A 26,229-nucleotide genomic window follows, 5' to 3' on the forward strand; every position below is an offset into this window, starting at 1 on the left:
TTTTAATAGATATGACAAAGTACTAACAGTCGTACAAATTAACTTCATTGTAGGATTCCACGTTTAATAAAACAAAATCATTTCTTTTTTTTAATCTGAAAATAGCTTTGGAACCTTATTTTTAACACAAATTCCGTGTTACCACCGACCACTTAAATAATGTAGGATATAAACAAAAACAAGTTTCAGTGACCTACTACAAAATGTTTTCAAAGTTTATTGATTTTTATGCCCTGTGAAATAACGAGACATTCTATATTAAAACAATGTTTAAATTTATCATCACACAAATACCGCGCTAGAAAATCTTAGCTCTTATATTTAAAAACTCTCCCACTTCCGAGAGAATAACTTTACTCATTAAAACTCACTTAGTATCAAACAAAACTTTTGCATTACTACATTTTTGCTCGTAATTTGCGATAAACACATTTGTAAGCGATGTAAACCTGAATTTGTTTGTAAACAATAAATTGTTTGCTTTTACGGTATGGCATGAAAAGATACTAAAATTTTTACTAGATACATACTACTACTATAAAAATGATGACAAATTTAAACATTAGGTATCAAAGCAAAAAATGAATGAAATACAATATTCTTTTACTTTCATTATAAATATGCGAAAGTTATTTTTAATATTCTACTTTCACAATAAAATCTCCATTTCATTTCCATTTAATAGGAATTAATATTATTATTTTATAGAATTTAGGTCATTACGAATCTCCTAGAATTTAAATAGATATATGATTTATCATCTAGGTATATCATCTTTACTATCAAACATTTGTAAGTTTCTTTCATCGCTATAAAAAGAAATGAAACAATTGTAGATCATTAAAAATAGGTAGTTATACTTCACAAATTTTTATTGATACATACATAAAATGTGTCCAGTTTTATAACAAGTTTTCGTTATTTACATATACATTAAAATAACAATACCGGTAAAAGGTATTTAAAATGATTAGCCATTTGAAATTATTACTGAACTCAAATCGCGTTATGTTTATTTCCTTTTTAAGAGGTATCATCGTTCTGGTCATTTCCTTAAATGCATATAAACCGGTCTTTAAATGTCCCCATGATTTTTATTTTTCAATTTAAGTATTACTTGTGCCACATCAATTTTAATCCTTTAGCTTTAAGTACAAGTACCAAGTTTTTACAGTTGTAGTATTTTTGTGTGACCGGAGATTTAATATGCCTAAGTAAATAATTATTTTATTCTCGTAAATAGCATTTCACATTAAAAACACTTTTCACATTTAACAGTAACGACAGCACTATCGTAGTAATAATAATATAGTATATAGTATAATAATAACAGTATAGACATAACACAATCTGAAACAAGAATTATCATTACGATAAAAAAAACAAACCTGGCATTATAAAGACTATTGCTAATAGGCTATTTCTAATTTATGTAGTTTCACTTCCACAATTCTGACGAATACAGCGACACCTCATAAGTCAAAATCTGTACAGTGGTTTGGGCTGTAGAGCATGCCAAAGATGTATACATACATACACTCGAAAAACATAACTCTCCTTCTTTCCAAGGCGGGTAAAAATAGAGCGTTTAAGAAAGGATAAAATAAAAAAAATAAAAAAAGTTTATTTCGTTTCTAAATTTTACACAATATGGAGTAGGTAGTAGGGCTATCCTTGTAAATTTAAGAGAAAACCTATGTCAGAAGGACCCGCTCTTCCTTCACTTAAAATAGGTTACCTACATGAAAAAAACCAAATATTAAAAATAAAATATTAAAAAAAGCATAGGTGTTGAAGACATACAGAAGAATTATTTATATTCAAGATAGAAAAGATTACACACACAGTTAAAAACTAAACTAATTCTTCTTCTCTTCACTATTTGATAGCTCGACTCTCGGGGGAAATGTATGAATGAATAAAAATTCAAGTTAATGAGTTTTCAGCAGGGATTTTATAGCTTCAATTTATTTAAACAAAGACATAAATGTGTTTTATTACATTTTTAAAGATTGTCTAGTAATAAAGTGAAAAGAAAAATAGAATTAAAGATAGTTAAACCACAGTATTACAATATTAAACCTTAATTTGATATAAATTTATTGTCATAGTTTAATTTGTTGGATAGATACTAGCAGCACCTATCAGTTTAAAATTTTCTTTATAATTTTTCAAATTGATTTTTGTAATTAAGTATATACATGTATTAATTGTAAATAAATTTTTATTGTATTTTTTTTATTTGTTGTGTGTGTGAGTTAATTTTATTATTACATTCAGGACTTCCTCTTATTTTTCACCTCAATGAAATACATAATTTTATCTACGATTGAGATGGTAAAAACTTAAATATTATATTTTATAATAAAATCATTAACTCTTCAGTTTGAACACTTGGATGTTACAACCAAATACAATAGACGATTAACATTTATCTAAACAACGAAGAATTTATAATCATTTGAATCTTGATCAATTTAATTGGTATTATAATTAACCCACTGACATAAAATCAATCGTGCAAGTATGATAAAAATAAGTTGATAGGTTGGTATTGTACCTACTGTTATCCTTAACTCCTTAGCTTTTATATCCCTAATCCCTTGCCCATTTTCTTCTTCTTGTCTCTATGATATAAGCCAGCACAATAAACCCTTTCATTCAAATATGACTTCTATTTGCGACATAATTGAAGTCACACTCCTATGGATAACCGTCAGGAGTGCTTCCAAGAGGTCCTTTACAGGTAATAAGTACTATGTCTGACAAAGCCTCTTATCCCAGAGTTAACAATGCTCTATGACTATTGACTATACTTGTTATATATTTTAACGTTGACGTAAATACAACAAGTTTCTATGGAATTAACGAATACACGTTTCTTCAATACTATCTTTAATATCAGCTTTCTGGTTGCAAAAACACTTGAAACGTGCATAAAATTGACCTTAATTGATTGAAAATACAATCTTAAATTGTAGTATGGGAATTTTCATACAAAAATATATGAAAAAGAAAGCTTGCTCCTATAAATCGGTACCTACTAATTTATGTGCATTTTAAAATATAATATCTTTATTATTAAACTCTATTTGTAAAGCAATCCATAAAGTGACCATAGCTATCGCTCTTGCCGACGAAATTATTACAATTATACTAAATCAAGATAAATTTAGACTAACATTTTAAATAAAAGCATTTTCTACAAACTAAATAAAGGACTTTTAAACGCTTAGTGGGGTGTAGATTACTCAAACACGCGCCCTTGGACAAAGTACCGACATTGTAGGCAAGCGTTTACAAGAATGTCTATTCTCTCGGGATCAAATCTCGGAATCTGTATTCATCCATGTAAAGGTACGATAAAAATAGCAGAATAAAATATGTTTCCTTCCTTTTCCATTCATTTACAATCTCTATGTTGAATTGATAAACAAGTACCAATATCTTCACAAGATCTCCTCAGATGTTGTTTGCATAAATTATGCATATTGTTAGCGCTCTTATATATCGAATACAGGCTGCAACGGATCCCACAAACTTGAACCGAATAAACCTATATCAGAAATAATAGGGTGACCATGGATTTTATTGTACCTATGCTTGCTATCCGCATGCGAATTTGAAGTTTTTAATATAGATTTATATTATCTTATCTTGATATAGGTAGTTATTATTTAATTTAATAATAAATTAGGAATTATCATCTTCAAGTATATATATTTTCACAAATGAAACAAATATAATATGACTTGAGTCAATAACGATTTTTTGAATTCACTATATTTTTATTAAATTTTAATAGATTTTTCCATTTTTCAGATAACATCATCGGGTACAGGAAGACAGCTTATATTCTTTGTAATAAAGATTGTACATATTTTTTTGGCTTTTTATTTATCTCTTTAAAATACAATTAATAATATTTGAGACAAATATACAATATTCCAAGCACAGAATAACTACGATATCATCCTATAGTAGTTTATAGAAGATACTCTTATAGCAGATACCATTAAATGCAACCATAATCATTTCCTAGTTCCTAATCAAAGATTCAATCAGTCAAATATAATGCCAATATCCCGCTCAAAAATAAAAGCATAGTGTCCACACAGTATTTGGGCGCGAATATCGTGGGTGTATCTCAAGATGTCAAGCTAACGGAAGGAAGAGCGGCCGACATTGATCTCACGCGTGCCAGATACACGAATCGAATCATAATAAACTCATCACAATGGATTTGAGGACAAACAACTGCATATTAACATACGTGTACTTTGTGTATGCGCATTAAAAATTGATCTGGACGTGACTGAACAGATGTGGGTGTTTGATTTTGTGAATACGTTAGTTATTTATTTTGCGGAAACATTTTTGAGTCCCTAGCGGAAAACTGCGTAAATATTGTAGGAATTTATTTCTGTCTGTTGGAGCTATTGTACATTTTAATTAGTAGGTATTTGCTTTTTTTGTAAGATATTTTTTCTGGAATTGGTGATTTTGATAAAGTTATTACTAATTATGATAAAGCTGTTTAATGTTCCATATGAATTAAGGCTGTCAAAATAAATGTACATACTTATAGATTTCTTATATATTTTGAGTTTCAACTCTTCGAAACAGCTCAAATAAACTTCAATACAAAATAAACCAGTTTCACTGAAAAAAGGCGCACATGAACATTGTTGGAGACACTTTTTATAAATGAGAAGGTTTTACTCGTACTTTAACGAAAAAAATACAAATAAAAACAGTGAAATGTTTTTATTTTGTTGGATGTATGTGTGTGTATATTATTATAATGTTGCTCACGATAAGGGAAACTCTACTATTGAATCTATACGATAATATATTTGAATCAGCTCTTAAAATAAAAGCGTGAAATTTCAAATTTTACCTTATCTAAATATAAAATATTAATCTAAAATAATTCTCAAATACTAGAAAAATAGAATGTTCACGTCAATATATTATTTCGAATGGAGGTTGAATGTGCGCTCTTTTTACTTGAGTCAGTGCTTCTTATACTGTCACTCGATCAATCGAGATACCAACTTTTAAAAATGTATTTTATCTTATAAATTAATTTATTCTGTAACCCAGTGAATGAAAGGAAATTGAGCATAAAATCTCATATCATGTTTCGAAACAATAAGGCTAATGGGTTAATATTAAAAATTTTAATTTATTCCCATAAAATATATGATAAATTTTTTTTTTATTTATAGAAATATAAAATAAACAAAATACAGGTGTTTGTAATAACTATGTTTTATTAACATACCTACTATGTTAATTCATGTTAAAACATTGTTTTGAAATATTTATGTCATAATTTACCAGCAGTAGGTAATTTATTATGGTGGTATTAACATAGATAAAGAGTGTTCAAATGTTCACATTTCAATAACATTTTTAACATACTTGTATCATTGTATGTGAATAATAAAGTACCTATTCTAATGCATGTTGTTTTTTCCAAACGCCATGAAAATGTTTAATTTATGCAACCCTACGTGCAATGGGACAGAAAATCTGCTTTTGGTAATAATACTTAGCTTACTTAATATTACTTGGTCAATAAGGATTAAGGACTAATTAAATCGTTTTTATTGATGAATTAACGAATATAACATTTTCTTTTATAATAGGTAGCTATTGTACAGTTTTTGTAGAATGTATCAATGAAGTCAATAAATACGATTTACGGCACATGATGTAGAGCCAGACTTAAGTTTTGCGAAGAATATACCTACATTACCTACAAAATAACGCCCCTAACATTAACAAAAATTTAGAGCTAAAAAAGAAGAGAAAAACGTATCAGTATCAAACTTATTCTTTTACAATTAATTTTTTGTTGTTCTCATACCACGATACCAGTCCAACGTGTTAAAATTTTAAATCTTGCTATAAGTTTCGATCCGATGTGCCTCAAATGACAAATCGCTTCTCCACTAATAACAAAAGGTTTCCATTATTATAATATTTATACAAACAATAAATTAAATCGAGGATTTATTAACAATCTACAAAATGTTATAGCGTGTCGCTGCGGGCCGAATTCTTCGTGAGCTAAAAGATCTCTATGCTGGCAAATGTTAGGATTCATTAGATGCAGCTACTATTTGTAATGCCAACTGTATACAACGTGAAGATTAACAATACAACGGAATCCAAAAGTCAAGGTGTTTTGTGTTACGACTTATATCCGAGTGTTGGTATAACGTATCTACTGTAAACTGTTTATATTTTATAGGAATCAAAGAAAAGTGAATATCTTAAAATGGTTATTAAATGAGCATATCAATAGCGATTTAATGAACAGTGAACAATTCTTCTAGACATGTTCTTCATTGATCGATTATTTTATGTACACATGAGCTTATCTTGATAATGAAAAGGTCATAGACTAGACTTTTAGATTTTTTTACTTTATCATGATCATAATGTATTAAGGGAAGGGACTGGCTCTCTTAACACAGGCTATGCCTAGCAAGAGAGCCAGAGCCTCACATCTAAAATTGTACAACAATAGGTCAAATAAAGTTTTATTTTTATTTTTTATTTTTTTAATGTTGAGTTTGGTTACTTATAATTTATTATCTAACGGGATCAAGTTTAACTAGCTGAACGGATAGGGATAAGTTTTTACATAATTAATTTCTAATATTAATGGCATTCAATTTATTAGAATGCTTGAAAATATCAATAACTAGCGGTCGACACCGGCTTCGCTGATGGTAGGTACACATTGAGCCTGCAGCAATCAGTGATCATAATAATATGTAGGACCTATCTAATGGTGAAAGAATTTTTGAAATCGAATCAGCAGCTCCTGTGATTGGTGGGTACAAACAAACGAACAAACTCTTCAGCTTTATAATATTAGTATCAAGTATCAACATAGTAACTAGTACATATAGATATGGTATAAGTTTATATCAAGTTTATATAGATACAACATGCTAAAGATGTTGTCTTTGCAGATTTACATATACTTTATAATTTTTAGGTTAAGAATATATCGAATAAAATCATATGGGACTTGTGATAGGATTAAAAATAACAACCATTATTTCATATATCTTTTATTTTTCCAATACAATATTACATTATAAAACAATCTTTGTTTTCATAAGGATAGAATACGTACATAATTGACTATGTATAAATGATATAAGAACAGTCCATGAGATAGGCAGAGAAGGGTAGATAAATCATTTCTGTGGGAGAAATCTTAAGTATGAAAAGTCAAAGTACTATAGAAATAATATGTAGTTTTGGTAACAGTTACGAACAAATAATTTATTGTCTTTCATACAGTACGTTACAATAGAGGTATATCAAGATCTTAAATTGAAAGAAATATTAAAGGAAGTAAGGTAATATTAGAAAATAGCATTACCAAAACTACAATACAAATATTTTAATGAAGAATAGAAATAATAGAAACAAAAACATTGATCTCAAGTCAAACACTTAACTAACAAGATTTATTAAGAAATTAAGGGAAACTTAATCTAGTTAATATATTATCCACTATGAAGATAAGCAATGTTGTATACATTTACAATATAATTTTACCATTCCAGCATTAACATAGATTAAAGATAGGATTAAGCGCGACACACACGGTGAAGATACTATAATATTTTATCTTAAGATACTGTTATATTTTATATTACAGTATCTTAAGGTATCCGGTATCAGCGTTCTGACCATCATTTTTCTTTTTTTCATTGCGTACTAAGACTCCTGTAGAACCGCCATCCTGTTACAAATGACCCACAAAATTTCGGGTCATTTGTAACAGGATGGCGGCAGGATAACAGTATCTTAAGATAAAATATTATAGTATCTTCACCGTGTGTGACGCGCTTTAGACAAGTATAGGTTAACTTTAATATATTAACATACGATAGGGTTAAGTCATAAGTATTTTAAAGCTTTATTGTATAGGCTGATAGTACCGGGCCTACAAGTACTAGATCCCACTGCAGGATTACTTCTTTCATAGTTTTTTTTAATGAAACCAAAATTTTAAACATGCTTGCGGCCAAATTTTGACTGGATATCTAGCCGATATATATTCTCCTAATTATAAATATACATAAAATTTTGGTTTCATCAAAAAAACTATGAACGAATTAATCCTGCAGTGGGATCTTAGACTATACTATTCTACGTTCAATATATATATGAAGAAGTATATATACGATATATATTTATATCACAAGGATTACCAATTCGTTGCTTCTATACACGAAGCTGTTAGAAAAACAAGCTTGATATATTTATTTATTCATAAGAAGTTTAATAATTTCTACAATTGACGAACTATGTGCAATATAAGTTTATTTACAAAACTATATGGTAAAATATCATGGCATACGAATTGTGATCATCGTTCATTATGGGAAAATTAATACCTAGTAATTACATAAAGAAAATGAAAATTTACAATAAAAGGATTAACATCGAATTTTGTACATTAACTTCAATTGGAAAACAATCACGTCACCTTAAAAATAAATTAAATAAAAATGTATAACATTTATTTAACGAATAATACTAAAACGCATTTGAATTCGTTCGAACACAACAGATAAAACAACGAACAAATGAGGAATATTATTCACACGTATTAAAACTAAATTTATTTACCGTCGTAGGTACAAAAAAAATAAGTGCACTATCTAAGGTCTAATTTATTAATTAACATGGCATCGTTTTGTATAAGTGGGCATACTAAGTCATAAGTATAATCGTGATCAAAGGCCGTTGAGAGAAGACATTAATTACAAAATAATTGATTTTACAGGAAACTAATAACGTACACATTTCTCTAGGGAATGTTTTATTTGAGCCAATATTAAATACTCAATTCCTAAAAGCATCACCTAGGTATAAAGATACAAATAATATGGTATTCGTTTGATATGTACTATACACAAACATTACGAACCTTAAGTTTAAACAGGTTAATCATACATACATACAGTATTATAATAATTTCATTTTCGATTTCGTTAATCTTTGTTTAATCAGTGTTGTGATGTTGTAATACCGTTTTTTTGTAAAATAACGTATGAAATGTACTGATCTTTAAATAATATAGGTTAAATACTTAATTTACAAATTGATTAATATATACCTTACATTGAAAACAGTAACTTTTAGCTCATTGATATAATTATAATTTCATCAGTTATAGAATATTTTTAACGTTATATCATTATATGTATTCTACAATGAAGATAAGCTTCATCGTTTTTAAAAAGGTTCACAATAGCCTTTGCATTTGGGGTCTTCTATAATTGGTCATGTTATTTTTTATATTTACCTGTATCTAGTTACGAATATCCATATATATGATGCATAACAACGTCCAAATTTTTTTTACTAATGCAACATCGAGTTCCAATACCAATAGCTAACAATATCAAATATTTAGCTAAAGATAACATTAAAATATGGCAAAGACATTGGGGCTTCGTTATTAGGCAAGACAATTTTCTTTATTAAAAGCAATACATTTACATATTTACGAAAAAAAGTTCTCTCTTTGTTGATAAATTGGCAATTCAACGTCCGGCGATAGGTCGGAATCCTCCGCGTTATTCTGAAGAGGCAGCTCTTCTAATGCTTTCACTGTCAAATGACAAACGGAGTTAAAACAAATCTAGACACGAAGAACAGACAAAAAAGAGCGTGTGTGCCGAGCACACGTGCCAGAAGTGAAACTTCTTTAGCAAGATTCAAAGATACCAAAATTGTTACCTTACTCCATAATGAAGATATAGCCATGACCTTAAAATTTTACTCTCAACGCGCCTAAAGAAGTTTCACTTTAAAAAAAACGCAACAAACAAAAAAAAACTACTCACAACAAAATGCACAAACGAAACCATGCTGCGACGAAGATTCTCGAAGGACCGTCCGTATTGCCAATTTAGTGCTTAGCTATATTATATGGATACTAAATTGCTAAATGTTTCAGTTCGCTGTGGACGGCCCTTGCTCTGTGTTGGTTCCTGTTGAGTGACACCAAGCCAATTGTTACATGCGGATTGCGGACACACGTGATCGTTAGTCACTGGTGTTATAAGAATTTGCATGACGCAAGGGTTAAAATGATACCTTTTGGGATAAACAAAAAAAATATAGGGGTAAAATTTTAGATTTTGGTAAGTTGGACCTTAACTTCTAGTAGATTATTAACTCGAAGGGCTCAGTGGAAATTAAGAAATAGAACTGAAGAAAAATTATTTATTAAATCTATAATATTATGTTGCACACTACTGCAACATTTGTGATATTTAACTCGAGCAGAAAACTAATACATAAACAAAAAAAAACATAACATTACATTACATTCGGTGAACATAGTATTATTTAATATGTATTTCTATAGCTCATTTGTGTTCCTCATGTAAATAATTCGGTATCATTTTAATCATTCGCAACTATAAACTTTTAATGCAACATCACATCAACTATTATTTTAAAATTTACAAAGACAGGTTTAAACACGAGTTTAATTATTGCTTTAAATAACTTTTAATTTTTTTGGTATACCTGTCTTCATAAAAAGAATCAAAACATGCGTTCATGCGTAATGCTAATTCTTATAATAGCAAATAACAAAAGTGCAAAATAAAATAACAAAATAAAGTTAGGTATATCAAAACGCTGCTACAGTGAAATTACTGATTACGTAGCAAACAATTAATTAAAAGTTAATAAAACACTTATATTATGCATTAAATTGTTTTTCTAGTTCAAGAAATTATTGGAAATCAGTAATAATAAATGTATAAACAATTTAATACATCAAACGACAAACTTCATTAAAAAAATCAAAATCATCGTTATCGTAATCGTCCAAGAGAGCCTTATTACAAAAATAACTAATATTTTAAAGTCATCATTATTCTGAAGAGACGGCTCTTTCAACGTTAAGTCATTAGGTCATTCCCAATTATACAATAGGAAAAATTAACATTTTCTAACTAAAGAGCCATAATATTCAAGATTTTTTTATTGACAAAAGGGAAGCGCTTGACCACAATCTCGTCTGATATTAAGCTAATATGTGGTCTCAGAACGCGCTTACCTCTATATTTTAGGGAAAGTGACCTTTCTCAGAAGGGCTAGTGTGAGTTTGATCGAGTACGAAACGTTACTATCGCGTCTGTGTCACAGCGAAATTTGTATGGGGAATCAAAGCTTCCCCATACGTCCGCTAGGGGCGCTGTTCGATTTCCCATACTAATTCGGCTGTGACGCAGACGCGATAGTAACGTTTCGTACTCGATCAAACTCACACTAGGAGTACAGATCTAGAAAAAGTATTTTTTTTATGTTAATATAAATTTTTCAGCTCTCAAACACGACACTCCAAACTTACCAGCTATAATTTTGCTCATCTCCGTGACCTGCTTGGCGAGAATCTGATTCATCTGAAGCAAATGTTCCCGTTGCCGTTTCTCGCCGTCCGGGCTCTAACATGTATACAGCTCGTTATGTACAGCCAACATTCGAAGCAACAAGCTTTGTGCTTGCAGATGATTTTTTACTATTTTTTCCGTGGTTTTTGTGTCAAAAATTTTTTTTTCATGATTTTTGTGTCAAAAGTGGGATATTAATAGATATGTATAACATCAATCCTTCATCAATAGGGTCTACCAATCATTTATAGGGATTTTTTCTACTTGAAATACTAGGATTAACATACGTTTGAGGTAACTTAATATTTGTAAAAGTAAAGTTGTAGTTTCTAATGATATTAGAAAATTTAAAGTTCAAAGTGATGCAATACACAATTTATTAACCATTTACAGTTTTAGTTTACATTAAAAATGCCAAAGTACGTTTAAGAAATAAATAAGCAATAAGGGTAATTGATGATGAAAACGAATATCAGAATACAAGAAATTATGATAAAGAGGATCAAAATAGATAGATCAAAGATGGTCAATTTGATAATAAATACAATGTGTAAAACAGTATGAAAATTTAAATTTGAAATTTTAATAGTTTAAGATTTAAAATTCAAATTCAAATTATATTTATAGAGAATAAAAGGAAAGTGTTTTTGTTTGTAGTAGTAACTTAATAGTGAACTCTAACTACTCAATGATCATCTGCAAGCACATTTACGATACATTTGGATAACATAGAAGTATAATTTATGATAATAATGAGAATGGTAATGAAACATGCAATACATTCATATAATATGATAAAGCGGAACAAGACAGGATGCAAGACTACATTTATTCAATAAAGTGAAAATGGATTTAAAGATACGATTAGATTAGAAGAGAACAATTAACGAGTATTTAATGATATTATGGAACATGAGATGACAAACGTAAGGCTAGAAAAATTCTTTTATAAAATATTCCAATGAATATTCCTAACGCCCTTGATAATTTGTTTTTCCTGATAATGGTTAAATTTGTTTTTTCCGGGTGAGTTAGTATTGGAAATTAAATTTATTTTACATGTTAAGTTGATTGGTTTCCAAGTACCTTGTTGCTTGTATCTGCTGAAGAGCTTGTAAGCATCTTCTTGATAGATTCAACTTTTTCTTGCCTCTTCTGTTGTTCTTCAGGAGATAGTTCTGGCGGCTGTAAATAAGAAGATTAGAAATAAATAACTATGTATAGTTGAATTTGACCAGCAGTTTATTGCTAAAGAATTGCGAAATACATCTTTGTAAAAAATAAACAAAAGACGTGTGGCACTCGGGGACTGCCGCGGTAAAGCTATTGCATGCTATGCCTTCAAGCCACACCTCCGTGACCGTCGGAGTGGGGAGCGTGAGGTTTTTTCGTTACGGAATTTCTGAATTCGGTCCCAGCACTCAAGGCCCGCGATAGAAACTATGCAATCAAGTAATTCAGTCTCAAAATACAATAAAATAATCTGACCCGTAAATATGAACTCAATAATGTGAACCCTTGGATTTCTAAATTAGGCTATTTTTAGAATCAAGCTGCCGGTGGCGAAGCGAGCGTTCTAAGTGTTGAGCGGAGTGAACGCCGTCACCGTGTACTCCGTAGTGATCGCGATGCTGAAGACCCCCCATATTGTACTCGTCGGGGAACACAGACTCAGGAAGCATGTTCCAGTCCCTCGCGGTTCGGATAAAAAACGTGGAATCGAACCGCTTAGTCCGGGTACATGGAACGTCCACCATATGGCGATGCCTAGAATCTGTGCGCCTCGACAATCGATGGAAGAATGGGGATGGCGGAACAAGATGGTACAGTTCCGTAGCGCACTCACCTTCTCAGGAATGTACCGCTCGGGGATGACGATCTTCTGATCACCTATTTGTCCCTAAAGAAAATCGATCAGTGTCTCAGGTACCTTCTCAGGAATGTACCGCTCCGGGATGACGATCTTCTGAGGCGCGGCGAGTAGCTGGTCGATAGAGTCGGGCTTGTTGGGCAGCGCTGAGCGAACTACGTCGGGTGCTGCGCCGCGGAGAGCTCGCTCCATGTCCGCGTCGTCCACCGAACGGCCCATTGCCTGTCAATTATATTTATTTATTTATTTATTTATTTTTACACTTTATTGTACAATACCAGTAATAAAAAACATATATAATTTAACATAGAGAACATGAATATGGTAAGTGCACAATTGGCGGCCTTATTGCTTAAAGCAATCTCTTCCAGGCAACCGTAAAAATAAAGGAAATGTACGATGCTGGTTAAACGCGAAGGCGCAATCAAAAAGAAAAAAAAAAGAATAAATAAAATCAAGGATAAGAAAACAAAATCAAAAACTATCGAAAATATTATACAAATAACAATGTATACAAAACTCAATAATATCAATATTACATACATACTACATCAATAGGTACTTAAAAAATAATAATAAATACAATTATATATATATATAAGATACATAAATATGCCAATACATAAAATATAACATACTATACATAATATTAAACATTGTATATACAAATTATTTTATATAATATAGGGTCAACCGGGGCAAATGCAACTATGGGGCTATGGCAACTAGTTATCATAACTAATTTATTAGAGTTGTTGTAATATATCGCCACCTATGATTCAATAACTCAACGTCTAATAAATCTTACAAGTAATAGATGGTGCCACTACGATGAAAACTATTTGATTGATAGGCCATTTTGTCAAACCGCTATTTTGAAGTTGGTGTGCGTAAAAACAGGTGTCGAGTTTTACAGACAAAAAAATTGTTTAGGAGTGATTTTTTGCAGGTGTTTTTGATTGGACACGATTATCACAAGCCGTTAAGCATATTTCATTTATATTTTTAATGCGTTAGTTGACTCTATTTTGTGTTATTGATGCAGTTACAATTGCCTCATGAAAATTTCACTGTGGGGTTATTGCAACTGTGAGGTTAGTTACAATAGCCCCTTATATTTTTGTATGAAACTAAAAACACTAGTGATGTGACAGTGTCGATATTTTTATAATGTATCCTTCTTGGTAGTCAAAATATACTTTCTTTATGATTAATTAAAGAAGAACCATCGATTATTGCTTCGATATTATACCCAGAGACGGGTTCATAAGTAAAATTAAAATTAGATAAAGCGTGGTTATAGACTATAAGTAACTAAAAACGATAGGTAGGATAGTTCTGTTATTGTTCAAGTAATTTTTAGTTAACGGTTGATTAACTAATAAACGTATTTTGTTTGGTTTACGTTTTTAACAATATTTAACACAAAGAATATTATTTGTTCTGACCAAAAACTAAAATTGACTTAGTAGGTAGTACACTGTAATTTTTTTTTGTTGCGATTTAAAGTGGTAAATCAAAGTAGGTACATGAGATTTTCCTCTAAATAATGCGGCGCCATCTACGATCGCAACGTTATTGTATAGATAACGTTATTGTATATATATAGAATAATAAAAATATATCGATGAATAAGTTTTTTGCATTCCCCACACTAATTCTCTAACAAATAGTTGCATTTGCCCACATTTAGAAACATAAGATTTTTCCTGAAAACTCGTACTTGCTACACGGTAATCCAGTTCAAAATCCTATGAATAACATGAAATCTCATAAATATATTCCATATTCGTTGTTTTATATGAAATAGAAGAAGAGCTATGGCAGTTAGTTGCATTTACCCCCGACTAGGGGTTAATGTAACTTTTTCTACCAATTTTAGGAAATATTCTCACTACCAGTTATTTATAAGACTACTGTATTGCTTGATTGGTTTAAAATAATCTTGAATAAATACAAAAAACAATAAATGGGTCAAATAAATGACCAAATATAAAAGGAGATAACTGCAACCGATCAAACTTGAGACTTGTTATTTTTTAGTTGCATTTGCCCCGGTTGACACAAATTATTTATATAATATACATATTATTTTATATAATATAATAAATAATAAAAAACACAAAGAACAAACGCTTTAATGTACAATCCACACAAAAATAACAATTTACAGAAACATATTATGCTGAGAATTTAATTTTACCAAACGTCCGTCAGGTGCAGGATAAAACAAGGGATCATTTTCTTGTATAGTTTTTAAATAAACAAAACCCTAGCTAAGCCTTGATACAAAATGGAAAGTAAATTGCGTTTGTCAAACCCATCCATCCTTATGATTGTTTTTTTTTTTTTTAATGTGGGTACTTTGAATGTTGAGTGATAATAAAAAGTTAAATTACTTATATTTTGGTTAATTTGAAGATTTTTTATTAACCTATTGAAGAGGATGCCCCAGTAACGTTATATGAAGTTAAGTGCAGGCCGCAATATCAATAGCATCTACTATCTTGCAACATAATTCTAAAAAATTATGATATCTTTAAAAATTAAAGAAATAAACTGTATTTAACTTACATCATGTTTGTAACTATCCTTTGGCAACTCATTCAAAGTTTTTGCACTCAAATGATGCGGTGCCGTATAGTGCCTCCTCTTTTCCCTTGGAACTTGACGTCTATGGAGAGAACCGTTTTTCTGCGTATCCGACATTTCTGTTATTATCTGTTTAGCAGCTTCGCTTTTAAATATTGGCGACAATTCTATATTAGACCTCGTCAAACTCATCACGCTACTGGTCTTCGAAATGGGGTCATTTGTTAATGTTCTTGCACTATCTGTAGGGCTATTCAAATATTGGTTGGATAGTGACATTCTGTCGTATCCGGATCTATCGTAGCTTTTAGTGTAGCTGCTCATAGAAATATCACGGGAATAGTCATAGTTGGATAAAGATGGGCTGGATGGGTATTTAGGACTTAATTCCATGTTCTTCTCGAATCTTAGGTAAGGTGCTTCTGTATTTTGCTTGGCATAATATTCTTCAAATTTATTGTAATCTGTTCTTGGTAGAGATGACGCCCGGTAGTTATTCAAGGGTTGAACTAATTCTTCTTCTAGGAACTGATCGATATTGGTAATGTTAGATGACCAGTCGGTCATTGGTTGGAGGGAACGTTCCCTGTCTCGTTGACGTCGTTCGCTTTCCCGTTTTACGATGCGTACAGTTTTTATTTCTTGCTTCTCCACGTTGGATAGGTTACCTGGAAGTATAGATTTTTAATAATTAGCAGACATCTAATACTATATGTACGTGTACGTGTAGTAGGCAGTAGCACACGTAATGCTTTAAACTTTAATTGTACCCATCACTCATCAATATATAGAATTATTATTCTAAATAAATATTATTAAATAAATATTATTAATCTAAGTAATCAAACTAAAGAGACATTCTTGTTCATCATCAAGCCATATTATGATATAGACAACAATATTATATGGTCATTATGAATGACGTCATGTTTAACATAAAAAAATCACATGCATGGTATAAAAACAATCAAAAACCGTACCGAAAGCCGAATGCTGCATATCCTCGCTAGTCATTGGTGACGTCACATCGCCCGGTCCCCTAGTATCCACATACAACGGCTCCACATTACTCTGCCCGTAATGCCCTGGAGGCAAGATCTGACTCTCGTAGTCGTAATCTTGGCCATGGTCGATTGTATGCCCGGTATCTAGGTTCGTTTCTTGCCAGTACGAGGTGGGACGATTTTTGCCTAAGAGTAAATTACCTATGCTATTATTTTTATAATTAAGTTTAATAGATAATCGATTACAAATTGTGGGTACTTGCTAGAAATTGACATAATAAAATTCTCTAAATAGCCAACGTTCCTTAACTTGAAACATTTACACAGAATGATGTAAATAAAAAATTCATACACAAAAAATGGTACGAATAAAAAAAATTGAGGTTGATTTTTTCTTCTTTTTTTTAGCACAAATTTTTTTGAACATTTGAATTTGAATACATAAAATCCCTATAAACATTTTCTTCAAAACCTACCTGGCATGGCATTATGCGTAGTTTGCAAGGCTTGCGACTGCTGCGTGAGATGTCGCACCGCACGACTCAGTTCTTGGCGCTGACGCTGCAACGCTGTCACTAGTTGTTGGACTCGTGTCACTTCTGTGAAATAAATTATTTTTAAGGGTAAGTAGAGATCAAATATAAGGGGATAGATTACACTGGCGTACAAAAAATATAATAAAATACTTAAATATACTGTAAACGCAACTATTGCCTTAAATGTTTTTACTTTCAAGTTCCACCGTCGCGTCAGTCTCTAACTCTCTATCACTGCCTTTTTTTCACACATTTTGCGTTGCGGCGCGGACGCTCGTCTTGCGTGCAACGCTCAACTCAACTGCTCTTTTAATTCTAAAATTATAATTAATTTCCACTTCTATCAGCAGTCCCCGCAGCAGGCTGTTAAACATAATGTTTTTTACCAATTGTTCATACAAATAACTTACCATCCTCACTCATATAGTAGTCGAAGCGGTATGCGGGTTAATCGTAAAATATTTTTTTTTTACTTTTTTAAAGTATTTTCATACTTAAATCAACTTACCATCCTCTAACATAGCGGTGGGAGCGGTGTGCGGGTTGGGTTGCGGGGCGGACCGTCTGGCGCGCAACGCTCGACGCAGCTGCTGTAACTCGCGCTCTAGGCGAGCGTTCTCCGCTACTGTTTGTTCTAGTTTCTGTTCGAATTTAAGTTATATTAAAAAAAATGTGCTTTTAAGCCATTGAGATATACATATGGAGACGACACCGCCTACATCACTTATGTTCCGCTCAACATAAGCCATATGGCTCAACTGCACGCTCATTTTTTATTTGTTTTAAAGTGAAACGCATCAAATGTGCCTTCGTGTGTGTTACGATATTGCACAAATTAATACAAATAATACGGAAAAGTGACTAACATAACTTTTCATCGGTAAGTAAGTACCTAACTAGATAATAATTTTTAAAACTTAGTTAGAGCAAAAAAATGGTGCACATATTTTGTCCGTGGTGTCTCCTCCATACGTATTACGTAGTAATATTATCTCAATGTTTTAAACTATTGCATAGCTTCTATCGCGGGCCTTGAGCGCGGGGAACGAATCGAGAAATTCCGTAACGAAAAAACCTCACGCCCCCCCACTCCGACGGGCACGGAGGTGTGGCTTGAAGGCATGCTATGCAATAGCTTTACCGCGGCAGTCCCCGAGTGCCACACGTCTTTTTTAGTTATCTAATCGATGTTTTTATTCATTTCCTGTTTTAGTGGCTCCACTCAAACCACACGAAGAAAGGATCGTGGAAAAGTCTCGAAAAAAGTTAATTTATTCGGCATATCTTGTCAATTATGCAAGTTTAGATATAATCGATGCCTAATAAAGCTTATTCTGCTAAATAAATTACATCTCGTATTACTTATACATTCATTACGATTTTAATTTTTGTTCATACCACAACATTATAACTATGCAGAAATTAGCCCAAGGTTCCCTTTTTGACGTTCAATAAAATCGATAGACGATACGATTGCTATTACTCTAATGTTAGTCTTATTAATCTTACTTTGAGTTTATGTTTACAAAAATTGTTATTTATTAGTCACAATTATTTTAACACTAGAAAAAGGTCTTTAAAAAAATTAATTACATTCCAAAATTTTAACTATTTACAGGAACAACTAAGGCATGCAAGGAAACACAAAATTGAACAAATACCATGCCATCAAAATTGACCAGATTTATCTACAACTAAAATTCTCATTCACCCAAAATATAAACCAATAAGTATTTATAATAAAAATAATAAGTGCATGTATAGATGAAAACCTTATAAACCTTAGAATTGTGCGCCAACATTGCATGGACTCGTGCCAACTCGGCTTCTAAACCTCCACCGGGAAGACTCATGTCGTCCATATTAACGGTGTCTAGTTTGTGACGAACACCTGTTAAAAAGAAAACATTACACTCTTTAAATAACACAAATCTATTTAAATATTTCATTGCATACATACATTATCTTACGTACAGTAATCATACATAAATATACTAAATGAACAAAGAGTAAAAAAATAAGATTTTATTTTTAACTATTGTTGTACAAACACCCATAAGTGACCCTAAAATATTTTCTGTATAAGTGCGACCTAAAATATTTTCTGCCAAAGAAACATTACAAAAATCATAAAATATTATCATCCAATTATACAATTTACTCATCAAAAGAAAATAAATTATTGACAACAAATGTTTTTCTACATTAAAATTACCAGTAAGCAAGGAATCGATAGCATCTTTATCAGTTTTCAATCCTTGAAGGATAGAAGCCTCGTCAGCTAACTCCTGCTCTAGAGCCCAAAGTTCCGCCACACGGACTCTAGCCGCTTCTGTTTCTAACGGTTTTCCTGCAGCTGCACTTTCCAACCACCTATAATAAAATATTTAAAACTATAGAACTACATTTAAATATAGAAAAGTTTAAAATCAATGTTTTTTGTTATTTCGAGCAAAAATGCGGTGGCCGATTAGAGCCCCCGCAGACCACAGACTTTTTATCGGCAGATAGTTTGGTCGGGCTCTTAATCAGTACGCAGATATAAGCAAATGCGCACACTATGACGATTAGGTATCGGCCGATAAACAAGTTTGATGGGCTTCCCGATTCAATTCAAACTATACTGTCGGCAAACTATCGGCCGACTGTATAATCAGTATTGGCTCCCTACCACACGCGCAAACACGACGATTTTTTAGTCGGCCGACTAGGCCAATAGTTCAGTTCGCTCCGAGCTTTGACAGCGAATGGTCGGCCGCGCATGTTTTGTAAAATGGCGTCGCTCAATTCTCAGTCGCTTATTTCGGAATTTTCGATCGTAACTTTGATCGAGGAAGTCGAAAAACGCCCTCCACTTTATAAGAAAGACTTAAAAGAGTAGGTACTCTGTATTTGACAAGTTGGTTGAAGCTAGTTATGCTCATTCGATAAAAGGCGAAAATTTTTTCGGGTAATGGAGTAATTTGGAATGCATAGTGTAAAATTTTCCATTTTAATCTATCACTAAAGATAGGATGCACCCAATACTCTCGGGCTCTCTTTTTAATTTTCCTCCTCCGGTGTATGAGAGCAATAATAACAATTCTATACAATGTTTTATTAATTTTCATTGTGCGGTGTGACCACTCTTTTCAACAGTTGGTTAGAAACTAGCAAATAGTCGGCAGACTGTTGGATAGTTTGCGCACTCATAACCGACTGAACTGTTTAGTTGGCTCGGTGTGCGTACTAGCAGGCCAACCCGACTAAACTATCGGCCGATAAAAAGTCTGTGGTCTGCGGGGGCTCTTATAGGTCGTCAAATTTTAGGTGAACAGAACTCTTCTGAAAACATTTTCTGAAACTTAACGTCCATGCAAAGGGATTGCCAGTTTTTAAGGATAAGTCATAAGAAAAATACGGATAAGAAAGGAAACGATCACGTAGAAGGATATGAAAAGCATAAAAGGATGATGAAAAGTTGAAGTAAAGGACTAGAAAGTATCAAAATATTAATTAGGTAATTATTTTCCTTAAGACTTACCTTTGTTGCTCCAAAGCATGTTCAGCGAGCACCTTTTGCCTAAGTCGTTGATTGCGTTCTAACCGTTCAATGGTGGATCCCGGTCTATTGTACAAAGATCCCAGTTTCACCATATTGTCCACCAATTGCACTAACGGTTTACTCTTAGCATATTGCTGTTCTAACTCCATCAATTGCATCTTCAACTGTTCTAGACGACGTAAGCTCTCCTCCCGTTCTATAGCTTTCAATGAACTGAGACATTCCTATGAATAAGATTTTGAATTAGCTTTTGATAACCTGGATAATGATTTCATCAAATAAATACATAAAACATAAAATATGGCATGAAAACAAAACAAACAAAAGCATATGCACCTCTATACTACTAATTTGTAAACAGCATTGTTCTATCGACCGATGCGTTGCAGCGTGACGCCTTCGCAATTGTATAAGAAGAAGTACCAATTCTTCGTGACTTCTTCCCAGAAGCTCTCCAGCTGTCGGCACTTCACTTAAAACTTGCGACTGCACCTTTTGCTAAGAAATGCAACAAATGCCAATGCAAAACAAATAAAACATAAAATCATAAAAGCGTAACATAAAATAAATTAACGAAACCAATGATAGAGTAAAATGATCAAATTCATACCATTTCTTCAGTTTCTGTATATCTTCTTACTCGAGGGCTGACAGCACTAATAGGCTGTTGGGATATTCTAGAAGGTGACCTCGCTGTTGCCCATGATTCTTCGTTTGCTGATAATGTATTTAACTAAAATAAAAAAAAATGATTATATCCTCCAAAATTTTATGTATCTTCAAACTCAATAAAAAAACTTGTTTTCTATTCTTTTAAATATTACCTGTTTGAAATGGGAGATATTTTTTTACATTACTATTATCAACTATTTAAAAATCTTACGTTTTGTTGCGATGCTGACATCTGTTGTGAGCCGTATTGCTCGTTTGTTTTGTCTTCAACCCATCTTACTCGTGGACTAACTGCCCTAACTGGTATATTGCCATCTCTATTACTGCGTCCAATCGATGTATTGCTTCCGAGATATGCTTTCTTTGATAGTGTTTGCTGATTTACTTGATTATTGTGTGTGTTAGTTTCTAAATTAGTACCTGACATCGTCATAGAAGCTGGAAAAGATTAATATCAATTATAATTATACAGATACAATTACAGAAAGGAGTTATTTTAAATATTTTATAAACACGATAAAGTGTGCAAGTAACAAGTTACCTATTTACATTTTGAGTGATAGTATTATTATGTACAATGTTATAATTAAAACATGCTTTTGTGTTTCTGTACACCTTATCTTGTTTAAATGCTTTCCACGAGTGTGAATACATAAAAATGCCAAATGAATACACGCGAAAGTGACTTTGCTTTGCCTATAATTGAATGGAAATCAAACTTACATAGTGTTCTTTACGGGACCACAGAATCTTAGTGGATACCTTCGTTGCTTGCATTTTCAATTCTGTTATCGGAACCACATGCAGCTTCGTTTAAGTTCATACCCACGACCGCACCCCGCACGCGCCCAGACCCACCTTTCATTAAACCACTCGACATCAAATCCCACTGTCTCAATTTTTCTCTATCAATTTCAAACTGCTTTCTATTCTTTTCTTGATTTTTGTTAGAATCGCTTGATTTGTCTTTAACTGTCAAGGAATTTTCCGCAGAATCAATTGTCAATTGCTCATAAACACCCTCATCAGACTGCTCATTTCCTAAGTCAAGTTCATTTGCAAGACTCACGTAAACATCGTTGTCATCTGATATTTTTTCGTCGTTATCGACCCTGCGCAGTTCTGTATTATTCTGGTTCCTTAAAAGTTCTGCTTGTATGTCACAGTTAACGTAAGTTACATTTCTGTTTACCTTTTTTGTTTCGTTTTTCTTAACACGTTTTATACTATTTAAATTTCTTGGATCGACATTTAAATGAATAGAATCTGGCATAGCATCTAAATCATCCATTGAACGAGCATGTCTATGAGATACTCTTCTTAAATTATCTCTCCATAAATTATCTTCATCCCAATGTTTTTCTCCAACACATACGTTTTCATAGGTAGTTGCTTCAGCTTCGGCATCATAGTAAACTGTATTTGATGAATTTTCACTACAATGTGAAGACATGCTTCCAGTAGATACTCGTTCATTCCCGAAACGACTTGGAATATTTACATTATCTAAAGGAGTTTTTTCCAAATTATTATTAGTACTTCTTTTGCAAACTAGACCGGGTAGTAAATTTATAGATTCAGGTATTTTTGACTGTTTATAGCTAGTTGATTCATATATATTCTTTAAATCAATTTCTGTGTCTTTTTCTGTCGCACTAAGAAACTCAACTGATACGCTTCTTGCTGCTGCTAATTCAAATGAATTACTCGATACAAAAGTAGTATTATTACTATGAATAGGATTATGAATATGCGATATTTCATTCTTTTTATGAAAAGGGCCTCGTCGACGTTGATTATTCAACTTGCGATGTATATTAGTATTCTTCAAGTAATGTGATGTTGGAAGAACATTGATATGTTCTTGAGATGAAAGATCAGAATAATAATATGGAGCACCATGCTCAGTAGAACTCTCCCTACTATGAAATCCAGTGGATAATGATGACGCATTGCTTTCATCTCTGATATTTATCTTCTCTGTTTCGAACTCCTTAACTTTATCGGCAATATTACTTTTGTTTAAATTCTTTCGCAGTAATGTCTCTCCTTTATAGTTTTTAGTGTAAAATGATATAGGCGAATTTGAAATTCCTATAGAACTACATGAACTCTGCGATCCTATATATCCAGAAGCATGTTCAGCAATACTTTTATATTGTGCTGCTAAGCGTTTGGATTCCACAATTTGATTAGGAGAATTAATATGACTAGTGTGGCATGTACTATAACTTATTGGTGTACTAGAGGAGCGACTATGTGAACAAAGCGCTGTACCAGTCTCATTATTAGGCAAAGAAGTTCTTGGATTCAAATTCAAACTCAATTCGTTTTCATCAATTGGTGGTGAACCTAATAAGAAATCCCTGGAAGTACTTGAACTTGGTTCATTAAAGACATTTTCAATTGTTATTTTTTTATACAGTGAGTTATCGGATAGTGGTCTTACTTTTTCAAAATTGGATTCACCACAAGTATCTGAATGGCGTAAATCTAAAATAGACTCTTCGTCTATTAAACTCGTAATTTCTGATGAAACATTAGATGGTGTTACTTCAAATTTGCTGCTTACGTCGGAATCCAATGATAATCTAGATAATCCTTTTTCAATTATACAACTTCTAAAGGAATCAGAGTCTATGTAATCTGAAGAATTACGTTTCAAATCTAATAAAGATCTATTTAATAAATCAACAGTAGCTTTATCATCTTCATTTATCTTATTTCTATCATTTGCTAAGCTAGCTCGGTTGTGACGAACTTTTTCACCTCTAGTAAGAGTATCATGTATAGATGTACGACTTCCGTATATCATTAAAGATGTTGCTTTTCTTTTCATCTTGTTCATGTTCTGTTTTTCATTTGTCAACATTTTTAATATTGAATTATCCTGTGATATATCGGATTTATCTAGCTTGTCTAACACATATCGAGATAAAGCTTCGTCAGAAAGCTCATCACAAGGTGGAGATGAACTTGGAATTGGTGGAGGAGGTAGAATTTCACTATCAGTGCTATCATGTCTACTCAAAACTGTCGTACTGCCACCAAGATAATAAGAGGCTGGTCTGAAATTATCAGATATACTAAATCTACTGTACGGAGCATCAAGTGATATATCCTTCGAACATTCATCGTCTGCGTCCGAACTATCGGCTTTTTCTCTGTATTTTTCAGATTTTGAGACACGTCTTAGTGTCGGATCCTTTGTATCTGCAAAATGAGAAGCTGCATCGCTTATGTGACTTGATTTTGTATTCATATCTTCTGTTTTTTCATCCAGTCTAACGTTGCTTAATTCCATATAAACTGGTTCAACGGGCCCATTATTAACACAAACTATTTCATAAGTTTGCATATCATCATCTTCAGTTCCTAAATTCATTTCAACATACGGATTATCTTCGTACATGGGTGGCATAGATTGATCAAAAACACTAAAATTTTCCATAATCATTTTTTGAACAGGCTCTATTGAAGATGACTTCCTTGGGCTCATTGGTAAATAATGATCTTCACCTGATGTTCGTATTGGAGGAGTTTCTGACTGATTATCTTCACAATCTTTATTTTCCATATTTTGTGATTCATTTTCACATGGGATATTGTTGTCGGAATATTTATCTTCAACATCTGATTCCAACAAGACCTCGTCTAAATCGTTATCTGTGTATTCAACTTGAGCTTCGGATTCTGATTCACTATCATGCGTTTCATATCCATCATTTTTTACTATTGGTTGTATGTCCTCGTTCTCTTCTAATTTATCAGGAATGTGGTCTTCATAAATATTATCTTCTATTAAGTCTTTCTTAGGTATAGTAGAGAAACTTTCTTCACACAACACATTTTCATATGCATTATCAATACCAGATGAGCTACAAATCTCCTCGCCTTTTTGATCAGTAGATTGTGATGTACTAGACGCGTGCGGGGATATTGGTTGTGATATTGTAGGACTTCTTATGCCCTCTATGTAAGACCTTCCTGCCTGCATATCACTTGAGTTTTGCAGATCAGTTCCAGGTGTGTCCTCTGAGGTGCAAAAGCGAAACCAAATTTATACTGTGATTATATCAAGAATCTTTATCATCATCTTTGTTACTAGAGATTATGTTAGTAAACCCTTCCCAATATTAGATACATAATATGCAACTATTTCCATAGAATGGTTGAATAATACATATGTATATATTACAACCCACCACCAATAAAAGGCATTTGTTAGTGACACATCCCAGCAGGCAGGAAGGTACCTTTCCGCAAAGCGAAGTCACCAAAGGGCTAAGTGCTATTTCAATACTGAATACGGTAAAAATAATATTACATTCGACATGTTACTTGAAATGGCATTTTTACATTATCTATATACAAACTGAAACAAATAATAACCAGATGTACATTTATGTTAGCAAACAAATCTACTGCATAAATGACAAAAACTATGAAAAAAACTAAATTCAATCATTGGCTTTATAACATGCTACCTTAGTTGGATAATTTATTTCACATGCTCTATTCGAAGGAATACTTTGACATTATTATACTACAAACA

At 32.2% G+C, this 26,229-nt stretch overlaps 2 protein-coding genes and 1 long non-coding RNA gene across 4 annotated transcripts in view; all 3 read right to left on the reverse strand.

Annotated features, from left to right (window-relative positions):
* LOC149479413 (uncharacterized) overlaps positions 1-26,229 on the reverse strand; it is an 85,082-nt gene that overhangs the window by 28,245 nt on the left and 30,608 nt on the right. The gene's annotated exons all lie outside the window — the stretch shown is intronic.
* Positions 7,079-22,101, reverse strand: kmr (pleckstrin homology domain-containing family A member kramer). The gene is made up of 14 exons (XM_089708307.1): positions 21,886-22,101; positions 21,613-21,735; positions 20,982-21,226; positions 19,646-19,831; positions 19,240-19,390; positions 17,967-18,099; positions 17,399-17,521; positions 16,899-17,108; positions 15,901-16,586; positions 13,387-13,548; positions 12,543-12,641; positions 11,417-11,510; positions 9,894-10,040; positions 7,079-9,657 (listed from the first exon to the last, which is right to left on the reverse strand). Exons 1-13 carry the CDS (start codon positions 22,099-22,101, stop codon positions 10,003-10,005), a joined length of 2,466 nt encoding a protein of 821 aa, XP_089564433.1. The 3' UTR covers positions 7,079-9,657; positions 9,894-10,002.
* The window catches only part of LOC149479416 (uncharacterized), a 35,091-nt gene continuing 30,834 nt past the window's right edge, over positions 21,973-26,229 (reverse strand). For both annotated transcript variants that reach the window (XM_089708244.1, XM_089708245.1), the window contains 2 exons: positions 22,398-25,709; positions 21,973-22,112 (listed from right to left, as the gene is read on the reverse strand). In XM_089708244.1, the coding sequence (XP_089564370.1) occupies positions 22,426-25,709 (3,284 nt within the window). In that variant the 3' untranslated portion in view covers positions 21,973-22,112; positions 22,398-22,425. The remainder of the gene's footprint in view (positions 22,113-22,397; positions 25,710-26,229) is intronic.

Source organism: Colias philodice, chromosome 20 (assembly GCF_061535455.1).
Source record: "Colias philodice isolate Cphi_HAF_F1 chromosome 20, ilColPhil1 Martin Lab GWU primary, whole genome shotgun sequence".
In the NCBI taxonomy this organism is placed as follows: domain Eukaryota; kingdom Metazoa; phylum Arthropoda; class Insecta; order Lepidoptera; family Pieridae; genus Colias; species Colias philodice.